The sequence below is a fragment of the Ammodytes marinus genome (assembly GCF_949987685.1).
Source record: "Ammodytes marinus genome assembly, chromosome: 7".
NCBI classification, from domain to species: Eukaryota; Metazoa; Chordata; class Actinopteri; order Uranoscopiformes; family Ammodytidae; genus Ammodytes; species Ammodytes marinus.
Window position 1 is genome coordinate 17,572,755 of NC_137211.1, and position 23,788 is coordinate 17,596,542.

At 44.1% G+C, this 23,788-nt stretch overlaps 1 protein-coding gene across 1 annotated transcript in view; it reads right to left on the reverse strand.

Moving 5' to 3' along the window:
- Positions 1-140: 140 nt before the first annotated feature.
- Positions 141-23,788, reverse strand: part of LOC307252884 (serine/threonine-protein kinase WNK2) — a gene marked incomplete at its 5' end in the record, with an annotated part of 40,175 nt that continues 16,527 nt past the window's right edge. Inside the window, 24 exons of the mRNA XM_080030708.1 lie at positions 141-2,692; positions 3,241-3,542; positions 3,994-4,038; positions 6,342-6,440; positions 8,217-8,441; positions 8,611-8,837; positions 9,066-9,724; positions 9,913-9,974; positions 10,066-10,123; positions 10,820-11,580; positions 12,003-12,101; positions 12,226-12,268; positions 12,527-12,697; positions 14,968-15,084; positions 15,177-15,336; positions 15,768-15,811; positions 16,061-16,309; positions 17,385-17,516; positions 18,032-18,070; positions 18,213-19,331; positions 19,901-20,809; positions 21,250-21,365; positions 21,458-21,728; positions 23,408-23,627. Coding sequence (XP_079886834.1) covers positions 2,342-2,692; positions 3,241-3,542; positions 3,994-4,038; positions 6,342-6,440; positions 8,217-8,441; positions 8,611-8,837; positions 9,066-9,724; positions 9,913-9,974; positions 10,066-10,123; positions 10,820-11,580; positions 12,003-12,101; positions 12,226-12,268; positions 12,527-12,697; positions 14,968-15,084; positions 15,177-15,336; positions 15,768-15,811; positions 16,061-16,309; positions 17,385-17,516; positions 18,032-18,070; positions 18,213-19,331; positions 19,901-20,809; positions 21,250-21,365; positions 21,458-21,728; positions 23,408-23,627 — 6,478 coding nt within the window. The 3' untranslated portion in view covers positions 141-2,341. The remainder of the gene's footprint in view (positions 2,693-3,240; positions 3,543-3,993; positions 4,039-6,341; positions 6,441-8,216; positions 8,442-8,610; positions 8,838-9,065; positions 9,725-9,912; positions 9,975-10,065; positions 10,124-10,819; positions 11,581-12,002; positions 12,102-12,225; positions 12,269-12,526; positions 12,698-14,967; positions 15,085-15,176; positions 15,337-15,767; positions 15,812-16,060; positions 16,310-17,384; positions 17,517-18,031; positions 18,071-18,212; positions 19,332-19,900; positions 20,810-21,249; positions 21,366-21,457; positions 21,729-23,407; positions 23,628-23,788) is intronic.

Consider the following 23,788-nt stretch of genomic DNA (forward strand, 5'->3'; position numbering starts at 1 on the left):
AATAATGTTTATTTCTCTCTCAAACATACAGCCTGTGATTAGAGTGCAGCAGCGTAGGGTGGGGTAATGCAGTGGGACACAGAGCAGGTAGAAGCGATCCCACACAGTTTCAAACACAAGCCAATTGGGACAATCGGAGGATATTCACAAGGGGGCAATGTTGTCCACAGAGAAGTTAGATGAGCAGAGCAGGAAGTGTCAGTCAGGACTGCTCCACCTCTGTGCATTTTTTCACAGCTCAGTTTGATCACTGCATCCAAATGAATAGAGCGACTATAGTTTCTCCTCATCCTTTGCCGCTTCCACCAGTGAGATAGCCTAGCAGCCGAGGAAGTCGAAAACAAAACATACCGAGATACAAGAGTGACAGAGAACAGAAATCTCTTACTACTGGAAGTATTTCACCAAAGCAGAAGACTCTGCATAATATCCTATAAAAGTCCAATTCAAACCGAATTGATGAAATAATACATCCAAGCAACCCCTCTCCACCACCACTGACACCCCAAAACAGTCAAACAAACAAATGTACAAATATAAACAAGAAAAAAAAAACTGTACAATTCACAGCTTGGCAGCGTTGGGAATACTGAAACCTTTCATATATTGTGGCGATGTGACGTTTTTAACCATAGAAGCTGTATTGTTTCTTTTTGCTTTGTGGAACATGAACAGTTGGCCATGCTTGTCAGTGATATAAAAGTACAGGCGGTGAAATCCACTATACAGTGTAGGAAACTCTTAAACACAAAGGAGACTATATGTTGTGCAAATCTCCCATATCAAGTATCCTTTGAATTTTGCAATATATTACTGAACACTGAATGAAATACAAAAATGCTGTCAACAGAAACAACCTGGGAAATAAAGACACATTTTCAAACAAGGCAAAAACACTGCTTTGCGAGCATCTCATTTGTTAATTTAATTTGAAGAGTTTTTATTACTTAAAGTACCATCTTATGTGAATAGAATGCTTAACTTTACAGTGGAGGCCCCCTCAGACAATAGCAGCATCAAAAAAATAAGAAAAAAAAAAAATCAAGCTTTACACATCAAATAAGTTAAAAACATCAGACTTAACGTGATTGCACAAAAACGTTTCACATACAGTGTATGCTGAGAAAAAGGACAGCCAAGTTGAAAGAATGTTCAGCAGTAGTCAAAGAGTTGTGTTGGTGGTTTGTAATGTTTATACTCTGCCTGGTAACTTCCGTCTTTTGCTTGGTGAATTGTAACTTTTGTTCAACTTATCAGCTTGCTCCTGTTGCACACGTCAGAGATAAGGCTTGTGGCGAGGCCACGATCAAAGCTTTGTGGAGGGGTTAAATTGCACTTTTCAAGCCTCAAACTTTCACAGATTAATTGCTACATTCTCATCAGAACACTATCAGAGGCATATACTGTAGAAATAATCTATGTACAGTATAAATGGGTCTGGACACCGCCTTTCTTCTGAGCACGAGGCTACAACAGTGCCAACTCTTGTTCTGGCACAACACATCAGTCGTCCTATCAAAAAGAGGCTGTGTCCAACTGAACCATTTGACCTGAAAGACTGGATTTGGCTGCTGGCGTATTTTTTTTTTTTTTTCGTTAATCATTTGTTTCTACAAGGCAACAGTTCATCTCACCACTATGGCATTCCATCTGTCACAGGGGCGGAAAGTAAACAAGGGTTAAAACATGATTTAATTATTTAAATAAGAGCATATACTGTGTTAATAGTGCAGTACTACAAGGGCATTCATATGTAAACCAAAAACAAAAGTGTCTGTTATGCATTAAAAAGAAAAAGACGACTGCACTCAAGCTACCATCAAATAAAATAACTTTGATGCAGACATGCTTTGTTTCACATAGGGAAAAAAAGAATCTATAGGTCAATGTTCAAGGCACCGCATTCCTTCAAATATCTTCATCATAAATACTGTCCTCTCTTATACCGTCTCTCAAACCAATGGTATTTGGATTCCATCATAGTGTTTTCGTAACACAGAGGAAGGCAAAATCAATGTGAAAACTCCAGTTCTAAAGAATAAAGTGAAATTGTTATTGTGACCGCAGACACATCGTCTTGTATGGCTGAGTTTAGTCAAGACCGAAGCCAAAAAGCATTAGGTTTTCACACACATACTTAACATGTACTGTATAGTATATACACACACAAACATACGGGCAAAACACACACACACTTAAAACCACAGATATAGGTGTTGTATAGAGAATATCAACACTCGCAGCATGTTATTTACATGATCAGATTATGTACATGTGTGGCTCTGGTGAGTTGGACTATCCTGCCCATACACAATAACATAAACACATTTTAGTTAGTAGATTAGGTAGTCCTAGTGGTTTTGGGACAGGGGCCATTTTCTTGGTCGTGCGTGACCAGAGCGTAGGCTTGGATCCCTCGGTTTGCCATTGCAGCATAGGGCATCATTCTTTGGGCACCGTGCAGGCCTGCCGGACCCGCCAATCCTACGGGACTAGGCATGCCAGGCCACTGCTGGGGGTATAGAGGACCGGGAACCATCCCGCCATAGGAGCCTGCTGGCAGAACGTACCCAGGTGGGAGGACTGGTGAGGAGTTGGCTGCTAGGGTTGTGGGCATAGCGGGGCCTACCACAGCAGTCAGGGGGTTCGACAGTTGCAGCTGGAACTTGCTGGGACGAACATGGCCTTTCATCTGAAACAGCAAGAAGTTGTTGTACAAAAGAAGTGCATAGGCCGATTCAGAAGTGCACCGAATGTCATAGATCAGGGTAACCCCAGGGATATCCAAGACTTTTTAATACCTTTTTAATGCCACTCAAAATTAAATGTAATGCCAACGTCAAGGTCATACTGGCAAAAGTAGGAAGGATATAATGGAAATTCTGATGCATTTTAAAATACTTTTAATAGAAAATATTTATTATTAACTCATATATACTCATATTGATATACTGAAACAAAAGTAGGTAACAAACCAAAAAGTTATTTGTCACATAATGACCCCTCTCCAAGTATTTATTTTATCCTACAAAAGGGCAATCAAAAGATGTAAGACCTTTGCAAAGGAAACTCAACTCTGTAGGTGAAATTCAAAACTGTTACGGCTTGATTTTGAAAATGATTGTATTCAATGCTTTTTTAACGCTTTTAAGACCCCGCGGGTACCCTGTGGATCAAAAGTAGGACTCAAGAACCGATCTTCCCGATTTATCCGTGAGTGTACATCTCCATATGGAATACCTCTTGTGTAGCCGCTCCCATGCATGGCGCTTTGCCGTCCAGGTCCTGCTGGCGCCTCTGCTGTTTGATCTGGTTCAGTGACGGGCGCCGTTGATTGGCTGCCACCACAGTCTCCTTGGTCCAGTCGTCTACCAGCTTGAGCAGATCGTCAGTGAACGTGCCTCTCTTGTTGTTGCTGTTGTTGGTCTGGACCTGAGCAAGCCGTGTGATTGGCTGAGGAGGCGGCGAGGGCGTGGCTGTGGCGAGTGACGGCTGTGTCTGACTGGTGGCCGTGTGACCCATGGCGGCGCTGACGGCGGACCCTGAAGAGACAAGAAAGTCTTTCAAAATCTGGCCAGGACAAACATTTGACTGTCAAATCAGTTGGCTGCTGTATGGCATAATTGAAATGCACTTTTGTCACAAAGCCAACTTTCAGAATGTTAAAGACTAGTCCTAATGGTTTTGTTGAGGCCAGACTAAAAGTTTACTCAACCTATTTACTTTAACGCATAGTTTGCCAACATAGCAGCCAAAGGATTACAACACAAGTGTCTTTAATAAGTGATTATAGACAAATGAAATGTTTGATTTGCAAGCAATGACGAAATTCAGCAATCAGGACGTTGACACTGCCATGCAAAACCACGATATACTTAAATAATGCAACAGAGATCCCACATTTTCAAAGTGCACATACAAACATAAGTAAGACTTAAATAGTGAGGACAGAGTAAGAAAGACAGAGAGTAAGAAAGTAAATGAGATAGTTACTACTATTGCGATCTTTGCCTAGACATAGTCGTTTCAGAGTGGACCCTATAAAAAGGTAGAACAGCACAAGACAGAAACAGTTAGGCCAGGACACACTGCACACCACAAGTATGTGGACAAACTGCTTCAAAAGCACATTCAGCTATCAAAACAATTGGGGAGAGAGAGAAGGAGGAAAAGGTGGACAAGGGGGTTTAAAAAGTAGTGAGGAGGGTTGGAAGAAAGAGCCTAGGTGTTCTCTTTAAAATGGGCATCATTTGAAAATATGGCTATTAGGGAGTGTATCTGACTGACAGCAAAGAGCACACATAGCCTGGGTTTGTGATGTTGCAGGGTAATTATTTCTTGCATTTCAAGCAGCCTGGTCAGGATGATGTCCATCATATGTTATGCTGTTTTATAAATTAACTCATGAAAACACTGGTTTTCCTTCTTTAAACCATTTTTAAATGTGACATTTGGTAAAATCCAGTCACTATCAATTGCCTTAATTAAATTAAGTATTTTTGTTTGTCCATTAAGATAGAATGGACCAAGTAATATTTTTTTCTAAGAAAGGAAGCCTGGATTAAAAAGAGATCCCTTTGTCGATGTGAGAAGGCCTGTGAAACAAAATGTGAAACCAAAATAAACAAAACTCCAAACTGAAAGAACACACAGATACTGGCTGGAACTCATCAGGGCCAGCACTTGTCAGAAACATGCAGGTAACTCAGGGGAAATGGAAGGAGGATATAAAAAAATAAAAAATAATCATAATAATATTGATGATACAGCCCTTCGTATGGCGGAGCAAGTCTCCATCAGTGCCCTGCCTGGCGCCAGCACCATGCACGTCTTCTCCGTCCAAACATGAGGGACAGAGAGCTCTCCTCTAGCACGGCAAAGGGCCCTGCCTATCGGGGAAGGGCTGGGGGGGATTCTCTGTGTTAGTATACAGAGGATAACTGACTTGGGAAAAGTGCCTTCACTTGGGAGATGTTACAAATCGAACTTAACAGTGAATGGAAACGCACAACAAATAAATAGGGTAAAAGAGCTTTGGCATCCTCTCTCACACATGAAGACACACAAACACCCACTCACTTGAACAAACAGGCACTCAAGTCTTGTTTTAGATCTGACCTCAGGCCCATGTTTGGAGAGAACTTGCCACAGTGTGCTTGTGGTGTTGTTTTTTTTAAACCCAGAAGCACTGCACAAAGCATTTGTATGAGGGGGACTGGGCATTATATGTACCCACAAATGAATGGTGATAGATGTAACTGTGGTTCTGTAAATTGTGGATGATAGCCAGAGGAAAGACTGTGTAAAGTAACTTGCAGCCTGGATATTTGCGGCCACACACATGGATCTACAATAGGAATGAACATCCTGGATAGGTTTCCTTTTCAGTCTTCATGGCAGTTGGCATTCTATATTTTAAACAATCAATTTAGAAAGCCACTGCTATGATACATTAGTATTACTATTTTTGAAATGTCAGATTAAAATGTTTGTTGACTTAAAAACAATTCAGAAAAGTATAAACTCTTCACCTAGTCGCTTTATTCAAATTCATATAATAGTGATAAGAGTCTACAGGGAAATTATATCAGAGGAAGATAATTAATTTATAATGCTGATAATATTCTCTCATAGAAGGAGGGCTTTTGGAAATAGTGTCTTCTCGCAGATAGACTCCTGTCCCATTAGCAGTCCGGTGTAAAACACTCATGACTCTTGGATGAACAGATATTTAGCAAAGGCAGCCTTACCAAAGGCTATTCTCTTCGTCCCAGGGTTTTACATTAAAACAGAACAGAATAATACAGAACTTCAAGCACCAGAAATTGACGAAAACAAGACTGGGAGCCAACAGTGCCATTATCTACCTTTAAGTGCCACAAAGTGTCCACACACACACATCTGCAACAAATACAATGCAGTATTTAAGTCATAAAGTAAAATAGAGACTCCACAGAAATTAGGCCCTGCTTCACTGATTACGTGAGGATGAAAAGGAAAACCCATCCTGGCTGCATTAGCTTTTGACTCTGGTGTCATGTGCTTATGTTTGCTAGATTCCTCTGATTTTGAGTGTGCATGTTATGGATATCCTCTGACGGTCAGAAAAAACAAATCATACAGAACACAAGTTTTAAGGTCGGTGAAGGAGGGGCGAATGGTAGGAGTAGAAAATGGATGATATATGTCAGGTGAGGAGGCCTGTGAGGAGGGTGAAAGAGAAGATCCACTAAAATTGCATATAATTGAATCAAAATATGGTAGGTAGAATAGAGAGGCAGGTTAAATAAAGAGAGGATGGAAAATGAGCGAGGGGGAAATAGAAAAGAACAAATACAAACAGATGGACAGAGACACAGGTCCACTGAGGAATCTAGCACGTGGTTTGCTACTAGATTTATAGGTGACTCTCTCTGACGTTTGGTGGTAAACCGTCCAGCCTGTGAAAATGAATATAAGAGGGAAGAAGAGAAGAAACAAGAGAAACACTTTGTAAAAGTGCACAGAGACTGGGATGAGAAACCCCCACCATCAAAAGCACCAGCAAAGGATAGTAAGAAAAGAGTGCACTATATGCAGAATCCAACTCATTTTATGTGGTGATTAATGGGAAATGTAAGCCAGTAAATACAACTGATACCCAGGGGCCTTATTAGGGGAAACAAAAGAAAAAAGAAACAAATATCGTCAAAAGGTATTGGGGTTTCTTACTAATTATTATTATGAATTACTGAATCTACATCATTTGAGTACATTAAAAACAAATTCATTTCAAATACAAGATTTGAAAGCAAGAAATAAGCCAGTTATACAAAAGAAAAACTTGTGGCTGGCTGGTTTCATAAAAATGCACTTTGACAGATGGTTAGGTCCAAAAAAACTAATATTTTGTTTGATAGAAAGATAGGTTCATTGGTTGTTCTTAACTTGAACTAAATTCAAATATTCTAAGCTAAACCAACCTGCTAAATTTTTAAGCACAGAACAACATATGTATGTAAGTGTGATGTATGCAAATGTGAGAGGTGGAATTACATTTTACAAGCAGGTATAGAGTCAGTTGACTTTGAATGACTTTTAGGATGGTGACACAAGCCTTTGACATTTTTGTAGCAGTATACTAATATGTAGATTGGTTAATAATTTGATTGTATAAAAGGGAATTGAAAACCACATTTAGTAAGCATTTAAAAAAAAAATCAAATCCTTACCCCTAAATAATGTGGATTTTGATAGATTAACTGGGAATCAATTTGTGGCCTATGAGTTTTAAACTCAGCACTGTTCTATCTATTTCAATGCTACATGTAAAGAGCATGTTTTGAATTAATTTGTGTAAATTTAGAATATGAACGAAGGCAGCATTTGGCTAACACAATGCACCTACTGATGAAGTTTCATTTGCCTTTTTATTAAATGCGTCAGAAGCTTACAATCTGATACATATTTCTACAAATGTATGTGATTCACTATATATATATATATATATATATATATATATAAATAATAGTATATATATATATATATATATATATATGTATATATAACAATTTAGTTCAAATGAGGTGGACCTGTTAAGAGTTTGTAATCCTTCAAGGTGAGATGCTCTTGTTTCTTCTACTTACAAAGGGTTGTCCAAGGACAGTATGGACATCATTGTTAAAGGTGAAGTAAGCGATTTATTAATGTTAATTAAGTGTAAATTGCTCTTTATTCATACAGTGATCACTTATATAGTGTGCGCGTTTCATAAAGCCGATCTCTCAGTCACTCGCTCTGCATGTAATCGGCAAATAAACTTTTCGGGGATCCCGAAACTGGTAACCAATCAGAAGAGAGAACGCTACAAACCGGCACCCGTCTCACTGACAGATGGGTGAATGTGTATGCGCCTACAATGGCGCAGCAGGTAAAAATCCTTCCCAATGTCTGTTTTGATGGTTTTTATCATGTTTTATCACACTTATGGATCTGAGATGATGCTAGATAACTCACTGCTTGAAGACCGCAGTTCATTAATGTGGTGACGTAGGGACGACGGAGGGGACTGCTAACTGCAGTAACTGACAGGAAGTTAGCTAAACTGACCATTCCGCTTACTTCACCTTTAAGCATTTTCCTTAGCCCTAGTGGCTGTTCTGTAGATAGCATGTCATCTCCACACACACACACACACAAACACACACAGCAGCATGCCTATTATCTACTATGTGTACCTTGGCCAGGGCCAACTTGGTTGGACATTCCATCAGTGTGTAGCCCAGCATATATGTTGTCTGAAGAGAGAGAGCCCTTCAAAGAGCAGGGCTGCTGTGTGTGGACCTGCTCTGCGGCGCTGCTGGGATGATTGCTGGAGCTGGTGCTGCCACTGGAGTGGGCTGAGCCATCTGACAGAATAGAGCTTTTAGCTGGAGAGCTGGATGAGCTGGCAGCACTCTCACCTTGGTTTAAAAAAAAGGGGGAAAAAAAGAAAAAGTGTGAGTCACTGTGTGAATCACACACTGCTACGGTGTTCTGAACCTGACATCACTCCTGTGTTTTCCACTTCTGACTGAAAAAAGCTTTGCCATATACTGTACACAAATCACCACACCATCCCAACCCACACACCTTTCCTCTCTGTGGAGGAGTTCAGATTGTTTTTGAGCTGCTGCACCATGGGATTGAGCAGTTTTCCAGCCTTCAGCTTGTGTTTGCTGGCCCTGCGCCTGCGGCCACTTGGGGGAGCGGCGTGCAGCAGGCCCACGTTGGGGGGCGTGGTTTTGCCCAGCTCCTTGTACAGATGCTCAATCTCATTCCTCTGGAACGCCTGCAGCTCAGAGATCTCCTTCATGTGTCTAGTGAGAAGGAGCAGGGAGAGAAAAGACACACATTCACTTAGAATATTCATGCCAGGCTCACAGTGTTTTTTTTTATAAGCGTTCCCTCTGTAATTTACTCTCCATGAAGGACAATAAAGTCTCTTCAGTAGAGAATTTGATATTGGTGTTGGTGTTATATATCAATATAAGTTAGTTTTTCTGTTCCGGAGCTTGTGCATGCGTGACGTGTGTATGTTACTTTACTTTTCTCTCAGTTTCTGGAGTTCTTTCCTCATATCGGAATCCTCAAACTCGGAGTCATTGTCACTGCTCATGTAGGACGAGTGTGGATGTCCTGTGGAGGGCGATAGAGCGTGGCCGTTCATTGCCAGAGGCTGTCGGTTGGGCGAATCGGAGCTCTGTTCACTTTTGCTCCGCCCTGAGCGGCGCAGGAAGGCCACGGCTCTCTTCATGAGGTCGCTGCCACTGTGTTCAGACAGAGAGTGGACTGGGGGAGCCGGGTGGGCCGGAGGGAGCGCTACACTGCTGCTGTCCTCGTCTGCTGAGTCAGAGTACAGACGGGAGGGGTACTGGTAGCGGTGATGGGTGGGAGTGCCGATGGTCTGGGCGCGGGGCATGAGGCGCGGGGTGACCTCAGGGCTGGAGGTGGGCGTGGCGTGGTAGAAGTTTGGTGGGGCAGAGTAGCGGTTACTACTGTGGGCTTTGGACGCTCCTGCAATGTCACTATCAGCTGCAGTCGTCACAAACATCTGTCCCAGAGCCACACAGCCCTTCTCTCGCCTGCCTGTGCTCTGGCTGTGAGACCCTCCAGAACCACTAGAGGGGGCCGGGGAGCTGCAGGTGCTCCAGCTCGTCTTGCTTTTATCCAAACGACGAATGACATCCGGTGGAGTGGGGATGATCTGCGACGACGAACAGAAAGTCCAAGTTCATAACAAAATGAGGGTTTCGTAAACATCATCCACTAATGCAATGTCCAAGCAACAAACAGGAACCAGAGCAAACAATGCTGCGAGTCATAATATGATTACATTTGGTCACATGGCAATTACATTCAGCTGATTTGATTGTTTTGAAAGTGGATTCTTACTTGAAAGCGACTTTTGGAGCTATACGAACTGGAGCTGGTGATCACATCTCTTCTGTTAGAGACTTTTGAAACAGAAAGAAGATTTTTTTCGGGAACAAATTCCTTAACTATCATGCACTGGGCATTACATGGGTCTTACATACAGTTACCTACCTGCCACTGCAGAGTCACTTAATGCACCCACACTGTCTGTGCGCTCAGGAATCTGGGGCTAAAGGAGAAAAAGAGAAGGTTGTGTGTGTGCGTGGGAGGTTGCACTGATTTGAATAGTGGCAAGTGGTGAAGCACTAAAGTGGTAAATCAGTGTGGTAAGGCTGGCCGTTATCCTCTCCTGACCTCAGTTTGTTATTGTTTTTCTAATGAGTCGGACCCCAATTTGTTTTTGATAGCATGCTTGCACACAAAGAAACACACAAAATGAAGCTGCCAGAGCGAGAGATTATAATGAATTATTGTGCAGACAGCAGTTATTTTGTTACCGTCCCCTCTTTCTAAACATAGTATTGGTATTACTCTTTACAGACAATAGTCAAATCAATAACGCAGTGCAGAGACACAATTCAATGATGCTGCCCTTACTTCAGCTACTAATGTTTCAATGCTCAGATGTCACTAACGAGCCCCTTTTACACAGCGATTAGCGCAATGACGTTTGGTCCCTGGACCAAGCAAAGCTGGCATATTGGCAGATCTGTGTGTGCATTTACACAGCGTTCTGCATCCTGGGATGAAAGAGGAGCGTGTGATTCAACAGCGTGAGCACCGCCGCTGTGCTTCTAGTGTGACGTATAATATAGCTTATTGTTGGCTGCTCTCTCAGAGATATCTAAATCCCCCTGGTTGTACTTTCAGCACACACACACACACACACACACACACACACACACACACACACACACACACTTACCAGTGGTTCCTCTTTCTTCTTTGGGAGCCCTCCCTCTGTGCTCTGGCCGTCTGAGACTGGTGGAGAGCTGACTCCCTCTGTGCTGGAGGCCTGGGGGTCAGAGGCAGTGCTGGAGGGCTGGGTGGGAACATGCTCCTGGTACAACAGGTTTCTCAGCTTCTCATCCAGAGACTTGATGGTGGTGTCCACAAACTCCAACCTGCGTGGCCCCTCGCTGTCCGACTCGCCCGGGTTAGGCCCCCCACTCGCCGGCTGCTGTTGGCCTGACAACTGGTTGCCCTGATGTGCTGGACTCTGGGGCTGAGAGGCGACTGTACCGGGCTGCATGGGCGTGGCATAGGGCTGCTGCAGCACCACAGACTGAGAGGGGAGCTCTCCTGTAGGACTGCTCCTCTGATGCGGCGCATTAGTTTGAGAGGAGGCCAAATCACTAGCTGCTCCTCTATCAATAGTGTTCACATCCAGAGAGACAGGTGGCACCATGGCACAGCATGGAATGTCCGTTACCATAGAGACAGTAGAGATGCAAGGCTCTTCCATAGGAAGGGAGTCGTGACGTCTGGCGGCAGCATCAACAACGGCATGTTTAGTTACACAGGGCTTAGGCTGCTGGACCCGGGCTTTGTCAAGGCTTTGATCTGGTGGTTGCACTGAGGAGGAAGAGGAGGATGGAGTTTGGGAGGATAAAGATGTGAGTGGGGTGGTCACTGCTGCTGTGTTGCTGTTGGGCCCGGCTGAGGACGAGGAAGACTTTTCTGATTCTGGAGAAATACAAAAGGGTTAATTAGGAGGAGAAGAGATTGGAGGCAAGCAAGGCCAAGCAAGGCCATGGAGAAGAGGAGCCGAGTCCTGTGGGTGCCAAGAGTGTTACATCACTGCTTGTGTTGCCCCATCAGGCTCTGTCAGATGGAGTATAAATCCTGCCCTTCATTTCTGCCTGGAACCACTGCAGATGCACTCTTATATAACTGACCCAAACAGGCGCACCACACACACGCACACTGTAATGCCGGCGCAGTGTCTTCACTATTAACAGCAGCAAGTAAGACAATGATTCCGTTTGTTCTATTGACACCATAGTCAAGGCAGAGACAACAAACCCTCATATCTAAACATGTTGTTTAGTAGGTAGAGAATCGTAGGACATGAAGGTGATACTCTGTATTTGGAGTGTGCAGCATACCCTGGGCTGTAGCGATGTCAGAGGTAGTCTTCTCTTTGTCCAACACAGGCGTTTCAGCCACTGGGCAGATGATAAACCAACGCTTGCCGGTGTGGAGGACTGTCAAGAACGGAGAGAAACACATGAATCTACTTGAAACATTTATTCATTAGAAGAGCTAAAAAGGTACTAAGTGGCATTTGTTAAAGTGGACATATAAGTTCCAGGTGGCTCGAAGTCTTACCATTTTGCTGGTAGACCAGCTGTGGGCTGTTGGGTGCTGAACCCTTCAATCCCTAGAGAAAAGGAAAGGGTTACTACACAATAGTTTTCTCCAACCAGCCTTAAAGCTGAGACTCAAGAAATAAATTCAGTTAGATCAAAATGTCACATCAGCATTGAAGATATTTTTGGCAGCTCTCGTTGGCAGCGTCGCCCTGCAAAGTCATCTTGAGAGTGCTGTCAGGATGATGCATCTGAGCCAGAGGCACTCACAGACAGATTGCGACGCCGCAACTATTAATTGTCAACACTTTCCTTCTCACCTCTGTCCCGAGCGTGCCAGCTCCTTCACTCTGTTTGGGGCTGCCTCCGTGGTCAGAGTTCCTCTCGCCCTCAGTGTCCTCACTCAGCATGTCCTCAGCTTTGTCCACAATGTCCTTCAGCTGCTCGATGAACATTTCTTTTTCTATGAGCAGAATGAAGTCATTCTCCACCTGAGGGGTAAGACAGAGAACAACAAGGAATGAGAGGATTTACCTTAAGAAGCAATGCTTCAAATAGAAATGTGACAGGAACAAAAGACACATACAGTATCTCACAAAAGTGAGTACACCCCTCACATTTCTTCACATTTTTCTTTATATCTTTCCATGGGACAACACTGAATAAATAACACTTTGATACAATGTCAAGTAGTCAGTGCACAGCTTGTATAACAGTGTAAATTTACTGTCCCCTCAAAATAACTCGACACAGCCATTAAAGTCTAAACTGCTGGCAACAAAAGTGAGTACACCCCTTAGAAAAAATTTACAAATTGGGCCCAAAGTGTAAATATTTTGTGTGGCCACCATTATTTTCCAGCACTGCCTTAACCCTCTTGGGCATGTAGTTCACTAGAGCTTCACAGGTTGCAACTGGAACCCTCTTCCACCCATTTATGACAGCATCACAGAGCTGGTGGATATTAAAGACCTTGCGCTCCTCCACCTTCCGTTTGAGGATGCCCCAAAGATGCTCAATAGGGTTTAGGTCTGGAGACATGCTTGGCCAGGCCATAACCTTTACCCTCAGCTTCTTTAGCAAGCCACTGGTCGTCTTGGAGGTGTGTTTGGGGTCGTTATCATGTTGTAATACCACCCTGCGGCCCAGTTTACGAAAGTTGAGTGCACATGGTCAGCGTCGTACACAGAGGTTGGCTTTGGAAAATAGACGTATGAGTGCTGCCAGCATTGCTGAAGGGCTTGAAGGGGTGGGGGGTCAACCTGTCAGTGCTCAGACCATACGCCACACTCTGCATCATACTGGTCTGCATGGCTGTCATCCCAGAAGGAAGCCTATTCTAAAGATGATGCACAAGAAACCCCACAAAATGTTTGCTGAAGACAAACAGACTACGGACATGGATTACTGCAACCATGTCCTGTGGTCTGATGAGACCAAAATACATTTATTTGGTTCAGATGGTGTTAAGAGTGTGGAGCGGCAACCAGGTGAGGAGTACAAAGACAAGTGTGTCTTGCCTAGAGTCAAGCATGGTGGTTGGAGTGTCATGGTCTGGGGCTGCATGAGTGCTGCCAGCACTGGGGATCTACAGTTCATTGAATTCTAACATGTACTGTGACATACTGAAGCAGAGCATGATCCCCTCCCTTCATAAACTGGGCCGCAGGGCAGTACTGCAACATGATAACGACCCCAAACACCCCTCCGAACGACCACTGGCTTGCTAAAGAAGCTGAGGGTAAAGGTTATGGACTGGCCAAGCATGTCTCCAGTCTTAAACCCTATTGAGCATCTTTGGGGCATCCTAAAACGGGAGATGGAGGAGCGCAAGGACTCTAATATCCACCAGCTCCTTGATGTCGTCATGAATGGGTAGAAGAGGGTTCCAGTTGTAACCTGTGAAGCTCTAGTGAACTACATGCCCAAGAGGGTTAAGGTAGTGCTAGAAAATAATGATGGCAAAACAAAATATTAACACTTTGGGCCCAATTTGGACATTTTTTCTTAGGGGTGTACTCACTTTTGTTGCCAGCAGTTTAGACATTAATGGCTGTGTGTCAAGTTATTTTGAGGGGACAGTAAATTTACACTGTTATACAAGCTGTACACTGACTACTTGACATTGTATCAAAGTGTCATTTATTCAGTGTTGTCGCATGGAAAGATATGATGAAATATTTGAAGAAATGTTAGGGGTGTACTCACTTTTGTGAGATACTGTACATATGTTTAGGAGGGGAAAACATTTTAACAAAAAACAGATACATTGATATTCCAAATATGTTGCATATGTCAGTATAGTTTTTTGCCACGATAAAAAAATACTTAAATAAAAGATACATTAAAAAGAGACTAAATTCGCTATAAGGCCTATGGAAATCCAAGAACTATGTATTTAAAAATGTATATGTCCAACTATGTTTTTAACTTTACTACTTTGAAGCTTCACAAGTAGGTATTTGCCTCGGACCACCTTTTTATACACAATAAGTAGGTGAAGTAGTTATGCCATGAATATTCATCTAATGCTCTATGCTATAAATATAAGCCCGCTATGAATTGGTTGGGATTGAAAAAGGGAGAAGGAGCAACAGAGAAACAGCCAAATATGTTTTGCTGCATTGCAGCTGTGAACAGCATCACAGGGAGTTTCAGAGGTCTGATGCATAACAAAGAATCTCAGGAAATGTGTGGCTTACAGCGAGCTACAAAAAACGTCTCATCTATTGAAGTGGCAGTAACTTTGACTCCCACATACCATGTATGTAGCAATCTCCTCCGGTGCATCTCCATCCAGGTCAAACTTGAACGTGACCATTTTATGGTTATGAGTTTCCAACTGACACTCGACCATCTTATCACCAGTGTTGCATACCTGCAACAACAGCATACACAATAATTATATGGTCTACCATGATGTCATTTCTGAAAGAAATACTCTTTTTGGAATATATTTTGGCTACCCACATTGAGCATGCTGAGTTTAGGCCTGTTAATCTTCTCTTGCCGAGAACGAGTTCGCGTGGACCTGCGATGGTGTTTGCGGACCTTTGCTTCGCCTTTACCTCCATGTGTTCCCTCATAACCATCACTCATCTCCTTCCCTGACGTGGCATCAGAGTTGACACTGGTTTTGGTGAGGAAAGGAAAGGAAAAAGTCTGAAATATTAGACATGGGTGGTGGTATACACCACATAAGCTTAAGATCAGAAATATTTGTGGCGGATAAGATCACCGCTATCCATTATGGGGGAAGATCTGAACTTTCTGAAATGAAATGTGTGTGTTTGTGTCTAGCTGGAGAACTGTCCTTTGGTCAACACACTGCCAGAAAAGTTAGCACAGACCGCTTCAATTTGGTCACAACAAATATTACTCTACAACAAATGGGACACTTTTAACTTCAGGAGGAAAGGGTAGTAATCTTGTACTCCCATCATTTGTGAGGATGGTGGAAAATCACTCAGTGTTTTCTACCGGTAAATAACATTTGTTGTTTAACGTTAAACTTACAATAGATGACCCTGCAAAGATGGCTGAGGGTAAATAAGCTAGTACCTGTCATAGCTCTGTCCTCCAGTCTGTTTCTCTGCAGCTTGATCCTACAGACAGAACAAATATGGAAACAAACAAACCAGATACACTGAATAAAAGAAAGCTACCCGCATCAGGGATTCTTATTTCTTTAAAAAAAAATTATAGATTACGATCACGACAGTGAATTATGAGGAATTACAGTGGTATTACATGTGAATGTAGGCGTGGTATCGTTGCAAAGCAAGGTGGGTAGAGGAAATAAATAAGTTGTGAGAACTAAAAAAAAAGTGCGGAAGTGTCTCATCTGTCCATACCTCTGTGCTGGTCTCTGTAGGAGCTGGACCTGTATTGAGCTGTTTGTGCTGAGTCAGACTGGAGCTGGCAGAGCCACATGGGGGCTGCAGCACAGGAACCTGGCTCTGCGGGGGCAGCTGGCATGGGTTCTTATTGTCCGGCTGGGCAGCAGCAGCAGTGCCAGGGTCCGGCCTGGTGTGCACAGGTGAGGAGAAGACTGCAGGCTGGCTGAGCTGAGCAGAGGGCACAAGCTCAGGATGCTGGTGCACCTGTTATAAAAAGACAAGAAAATAAAAACACATTAGAAATGGCTATTATTAGAATGTATTATTGTGTCATCTGGGAGACTCTCCATTGTAGGCATTACAAGTTATTTCAACATTTGTTGGTCATGCTTTTCCTTTATTGTAATCCCCTTATATCCCAAAAGATATTCAACAGGATTTCATCTATGAAGTACAGTATGTAAAATATGTAACAGCAAAGAGTTTTAAATATTGTTTTCATCTGCTATTTGTTAATTAATCTGACTAACATTTAAACATTAATTATGCATTATCCAACAAACAGCACAGACAATCTAAAATCAGTTATTTTTTGTGATATATATGCGTTAATGTAAAAACAATCAGATATATTATCAGCACAAAGTTCCATCTCACACCCTCTTGGTAAACATCTGCACTTCATTGCAGCGTTCATAATTACCTGTATCGGCGGCTGAGAGCTGCCATTTGTGGGAAGGTGTGTGTTCTGGGACGGGCCATTGTGTGTGTGTATGGGGAGGGCGGTGAGTGCCGATAGAAACGCAGGCTGTAAATGAGAAGCTTCAGGCCTAACACTGTGCTGCAGAGCGGCGGTGGGCTGGTGCTGTGGGGAGATGAGTCCCACCTTTCCCCGTATGGGTGAGTGCGGAGGTATGAGGGAATAAGGGATGGGCGAAACTAACGCGCTTTCAATGTGTAGAGGGGAAAGGGGGGAGAGAGAGGGGGTTGCGGGCACAGGGAGAGTCTGTCCAGGAGAAAGGAAGATGTGATTAAGGGAAGAGGAGGTTAAAGGGTGAGAGGCAGGGCAGGGGTGAGGATAGGAGGTTACACTGTCAGTCGCAGCTACCATCACTTGGACTGTGGGATACTGTGAAGGAAACAGAAGAGAAAAATAAAAAAGGAAGAAAACGTGGAAAAGCAAGAGAAAATAAGATAAGAGAAACATAAGAGGAAGCACAAGTATAACTTGTTTACAAAGTCTATTGTCTTATTGTTTTGTTTAAGCCAAGACAGGAGAAAATGCTTGGACAAACAATAACACAGAGTTGCAAGAGCAGTGGGAAGGAACTGGCAATACCTGGGATAGGTGGGTTGGAGGTTGGAGTTGTTGGTGGACAGCAGCCAACATTGACTGTTGAGGGAGAAGAGCCTGGGCTGGCACAGTGGACGCTAACTGGCCCTGTCCATCGTCTCCAGCCAGTGGAACACCCTGACCAGCGGGAACAGTTTACAGAAGAAAGAAAAAAAAGAAGACAGAGAAAAATAGGGGAAGGAAGTTCAATAATGGCAGGGATTCCAGTTTCATCTTTCAGTTTTGGAAACCTGCATTTCCTGCTATTGACCCAGATCAAAATAGCTCACATTTTCCATCCTGTCCCTAAGCCTGACATCAGTCTGAATCTGCAACACATGCCGGAGCGCAGTGAAAACGCTAGAGCAAGCCTGGCGGATGCAGCGGCTAAAACCACAGTTATTGTTTTCATTACCATTTCCATTATCTCTCCGTTGGCTTCTCTCCGAGGAAACTCCCGTTTATTGGGCTGTACGTATTTTTATTCACCCACACTGTTCCCCAACACAGCTGCTTCCAATCGAAACCAGGCACCCACAATATAATAGGCTCCAAGACTAGCATTGCCATAAATAACAATGGTAACTGGACTGAAGGTGTTATTTTCTGTCCCTCCAACAGTGACAAAATGTGTTGAGGCAAAGGCTTTCTACCTGATTCAGGAAAGCAGCGGCGTAAAGATAGGGTTGAAACTGATGAGAAATGAAAACAGGACGAGGTCAGAGGAGGGAAAACAAACATAAAAATTGAAAAACTGGGGCGCCGCGTATGCCACCTTGCTACAATGTACTGTACAATACAGTACAATAGTGATCATCAGCACTGTACGCTCACCTGATGTGTGATCGTCGCAGCCTGGCCATGATGGTTGGAGGCCGGAAGGCTCTGCGGATTCATTACCATGTTAGCTCCTCCATAGTTCTGTGCAGCGGCTGTAGACTGTGCAGACAGGTACTGGCTATGAGCTGGAGCAGTCTGTTGCTGAAGTGCATTGAGGGCAGACTGGGCATAGCTTTGAGAGGCTGCATCAGGGTAACTCTGGTGTGTGGCTGCAACATGCACAGCTGGGCTCTGAATCTGTTGGACTGTAGACTGGGATATGTCCTGGATCTGTTGTGGAGCTGCTGTCTGCATGGTGGTCTGACTGTGCTTCTGTAGAGTTGGCGTGTGTACTTGTTGCTGACCAGGAGACTGAAAACTTTGAGCATGGTGGCTAGACTGCTGCGCCACTTGGTGAATGGTATGTAGAGTGTCTTGGCCGTGCTGAATACAAGCCTGCCCAATATGTTGGGTCAGTTGGATATTGGACTGAGGCTGTTGGTGCTCTTGCTGAATGGGTATCTGTTGGCTGTAAAGTGCTGGTGTGGAGGAGGAGGAGCTCTGACCAGGGTGCTGCTGCTGCTGTGGCAGTTGGACTGCGGCTTGGACCTGCTGCAGTGTGCCGGGAGCTTGTGCAAGATGACACTGGGCTGTGGCTGCCATGGATGGGGCTACAGATGACAGAGGGTAGCTTTGTGCTGGCAGAGTGCTTGTTGCTCCTGCTTCACTGTGTTGCTGAACTACAGCAGAATATGAGTGAGCATGTTGTTGAGTTGGGGCCACACAGTTCTGACATGTTTGTTGGACGTTTAATGGAAAAGTCAGAGAGCTTGCTGCTGCTGCCTGCTGCTGTAGGTGGCCTGGGGCTTGGTAGCTCTGTGCAAGGTGTGGTGGCACAGCTGATGCTGGAACAGTTGCTGTAGCTTGGGTTTGTTGCACACCAGGGGGGTTGTAGCCAGCAGCAAGGACTGTATGCTGAAGGTTGACCGAACATAGGCTATCTGGAGTTGGTGTTGCAGCAGTGTGTTGGCCAGCATAGGGGTAGCTGTGTCCAGGCTGGAGGTAATGCAGTGGTGTGCTGGAGGAAGGCAGGCCCTGAACAGATGAATGATTCTGGTGACCTGTTGAACTGGCCTGAGGACACAAAGGAGATACATTCAAATTAGACCCTCTTGGGACTGACTGTTAGTCGTCACGGATAAACAAAAGCAAGTTAGTGTGCCAATTGTATTAAGTCATACCAGAAGCAAGTAAAATGAGAGGATGAGGGACAACAATAATGTAATGCAACATCTGTTTCAACAAAGAGCAGGCGGAGGAGAGACCAAGAGAAATCAGATCAGACAGCAGCCCCTTCTCCTTCAATCAGAGGATATCTATCCAAGACAAGCTAAAGAGCAAGACAGCCGTAGCATTGGGCCAGTGAAGCAGAAAGGGAAAATGTTAAAATCGAGGTCAGAAGGGATTGATAGAGGTTAATCAGCAGTTGTTAGGGATTGTGCCATTGTTCTCCGACAGGAGCGAGCTTATGATTTTGAGGAGGTTCAGCTCTGTAGCAGGCAGCGAGATGTGGACAGTAGACAGGATATCAGAGTAGCTCCATGCAGAAAATGCTGTACCTCCTACTGGGTGGGAGAAATCATTGAAGCAGGTTTTGCCCCCACATGGCAAACTAAAGCGACTTATCTACTAGTGTGACCTACCACTCCCACAGCTCTGGTTACTTGCTGCTCTCCTGCACAGAATCTATCCTTGCAGTCCTGGAGAGGTTCTTGGTCCCCAACCAATCTGCCACTCTTGGGACGACTGGTCAGGCTGCTGTCTGCATCACTGCAGGCTGGCCTCTGCACAGCTGAGGAGAGCAACAGGGAGGCTTTGGTCGGTGCAGCGTGACAAGGTGATGCTTTGCGGCCTGTTATATTGAACAGGGACCGCTGGAGCAGCGAGAAATCAGAACAATCACTTGAACCTCTTGGTCGTCCATAACCAGGGGGGGTCATTGTTCCACCAGAGGACAGCTGGTGTCTAAAGTCACACGGACAGAGATGTGTTGGCATGACAACTGAAGGACGGCCATGGCTCCCTTCTCGTGGCCTTAGAAGAAGCAAAGAGAGGCAGGCCTGGCATACGTGGCCTCTATGCATGGCCAAATGCTGGTTATGATGAGAGCTTAGACTACTAAGGTCAGAGTGTCTGCGTCCACTGAGCACAGGCAGTTTTAAGTTCTCACTCAAGTTCTCGTTTGACCGTCTGATGCAGGTGTCACTAAGGCGGCGGTACTCAGTAGGTGAAGTGACGGGGTTTCCCTGTTGCACTGGCAGTGCACTATGGGAGGGGAAGCCATCCGCAGCCTGCACATAAAGCTCAGGGGGGCTGAGTTCTGACTTGGTCTCTGGGACTTTAGGGGTGGGATTAGTTACATTTGGAGACTGAATGAGGGTGTGGAGTTGAGCAGAGTGGTTTGCCCTGCGAGTGTCAATAGCAGGGGCACTTCCTCTCCGGGCTGCCGCTCCCAAACGAGTTCTGAGCTCTGGACTCAGTGTGGCCCCCCATACTTCACCCTTTTCACAGGAGTGAGGTCGACCTGTCAGGAGAGGGGTACTGCTCTGGCACTGATCAGGGAACAACCCAAAAGCAAAAAAACATGTTACTCAAAATGAAGAGATGAATACCAAAAAGAAAAAAAGAACTACGGTATATGAGATGAGGACAAATGAGCTTCCCTGCAACGACACATGAATGTATGAGAAACACATAAGCAGGTGTTTGTGCAGGACTGTTAATTAAGACTGTTCTGCACTTGTCCAAAAATGTGAATGTGTGTCGACTGTTCAGATAAACATTCGTTTTAAAGTGTGTGGATACAGCGGCTGTCTTGAGTTCCAAGGCCGACGTAAGCGATGGCTGCTTTCAAAGAGTGTGTGTATCTCAATAAATCTTGAATGTACATGGTCTACCTGTGTGTGTGTGTGTGTGTGTGTGTGTGTGTGTGTGTGTGTGTGTGTGTGTGTGTGTGTGTGTGTGTGTGTGTGTGTGTGTTCTTGATACAGACCTGCTGTGTTGCCATAGTAATAGGCTCCAGCAGGGACTGGTAGAGGACACTCTGCTGGCTGCTGTGGGAGTCTGAGTACACAGTGGAGCCCATGCCACTGTCAAAGGTTCCGTCTGCTACAGAGACACACAAAGCAATACATTCATAATAAAGTCAAAGTAATAAGCTCATGTGTTTCTGGAGTGGAGGAGGACAGAGCATTTCTTACATGTCACTGAGGTGGCACTGGCGGGTAGGTTACGCAGCCTGTTGTGCTGGTCAACCTCTGGCTCTTCTGGCTCAAGCAGGGGCTGTCCTACATGTGCAGCCCCAGCAGAGAGGCTCTGAGACGGTGTCATCTGGGCCCTGTGTGCCCCTTCACCTTGATCTACTAAAGCAGACACCGTTCTCTCTCTCCTCCATTTGATCAATGCCACGCGGTCCCTGATCGACTTTCCCACAGTCTTAGCATCGCTCTCGTGGAAGAAGCCAGACTCCACCTGACAAAGAGAAAGGGAAGAGCATGACTTACAGGATATTTTTAGCATTGAGCATGTGAGAGAAGAGAGGGCGCATTTAAAAAAAAGGGGGAGAGTGTGAGTGAGAGTGAGAGTGAGAGAGAGAAAGAGCGAGAAAAAGGAAGGAAAATAACATCTATTTTAAGGGGATGGGTGAAGTAAGGAGACTACTCCATGTGTCGGCAGCTGGGTTCATTGGGTTCACACAGAGCTGTATGGACAGTTCCATCTGCAAAAACCAAAGATGAGCTTCAGTTTCTTCAGTGTATGATGACTGCCAATTTATTATTTATATGCTAGCTATGATTAGACATACTCATTCATTTAGTGTGCAGCAAAAATGAATAACAGTACCCTATAATGATCTATTGAGTAAAAAATAATTAGATAAGGAGTGCCATGACATGGGAGCATGCTGGCCATACAATCTCATTGTGTTAGAGAAAGGCCTTCAGATTCACAGGCTGGGCAAGGCCAAAACAATAGATAGGTGGTTCGAGAAAGAAAGAAAGAAAGAAAGAAAGAAAGAAAGAAAGAAAGAAAGAAAGAAAGAAAGAAAGAAAGAAAGAAAGAAAGAAAGAAAGAAAGAAAGAAAGAAAGAAAGAAAGAAAGAAAGAAAGAAAGAAAGAAAGAAAGAAAGAAAGAAAGAAAGAAAGAAAGAAAGAAAGAAAGAAAGAAAGAGGCGCAAAGAAACAAAGGTGTTGGCTAAAACAAGAGACGAAGGTAATGAAAGCAGGCTCTCACTCAGTCTCTAAAAACACCAAAACAAAACAGCCATCTTTTTTTCAGCTGACACACCTCACTGTCCTCCCACCTCCTTTACATAGACAGCACATGTCCTAGCACAGAATGTAGACTTCTTTGTGCAACATCTGATAACACTGCAGATGCTCATCATTCCTTGTTTAACAAATCTGTTTAAAAGCAGGTTTGTTTGAGGCCATTTTGGATAGTCCTGCCAAAAGCTCAACTCTGTAAAAGTCTGCCTCCTTGTTAATGTCTCACTGAAGATTTGGTCTTTCTAGTATTCCTGATACTGTGTACCACTTTATTTTCCTCCCACCAAAACATAATTAGGACTGTTAAAGAACAGAGTCGGACAATAACTATGTTGACATTCTTCAGCTGACGTCGAGCGGTGTCGACTAATTTTTTCTCCTAATCCCAGTCACCAAATAAATCATTCCATGGTGCTGCGGAATGTTTGATGCGTGATTCAAGGCTTGAGTTCAGTATTATTATGGCTTCCACACTGAGAGAATTCTTCTGCAAACACCATCAGATAACGCACCCACTGGCCCAGCAATAAAAACCTGGCACAGAGAAAAACTGGAGAAACCCATGTAAACAAAACAGTCAAACCGCAATTACTGTATTCCTGGAAGAGCATTGTCAGTTATCACCAGCGATCTGCATTCTAGTGCATGTATCAGTATCATAGATCAGCACTGCCGGCAGCTTGAACACAACACACCTAGCTACATGGACATGCAAATCATGTCAAACTGCATAACTGGCATAGGTTAAATAAGTGCATATATTTCAAAAGATAAGACGTGCAAATATAAAACGTACATAAGACAAGTCACACGATTCCAAATTCACATATATTTAACTATTTTTATGAATTGGTTTGACTATGCATTCCATTATTCACTCACCATCTCTTGAGCCACAACCTCAGGAACGTCCTTTTCCAGGTCAAACATGAACTCGATGGCTCCGCTCTCCTTGTACTTCCCTTTCAACTTCTTGTGGTCCTCCACCCACAGCTTCAGGGCTATTGAGGCTTTTTCTCCATCGTCCTCCTCGGCCAGCTCCACCCTGACACCCGTGTCCTCGGCAAAGAAAGCGTGGTTCAGGAGTTCCTTGATGGTGTACCTGAGGGAAAGAAAGCAAAAAAAGATCAAGAGTCTCTAAGAAAATGTATACAACACAAAACTGATGGCACTTATTTGCTATGAACAGTGTTTTGCAGATAGCATTAGCATGGATATGGTTAGCTATGGTACAACAATCCGGGTTTGTTTATGAAGACTGGA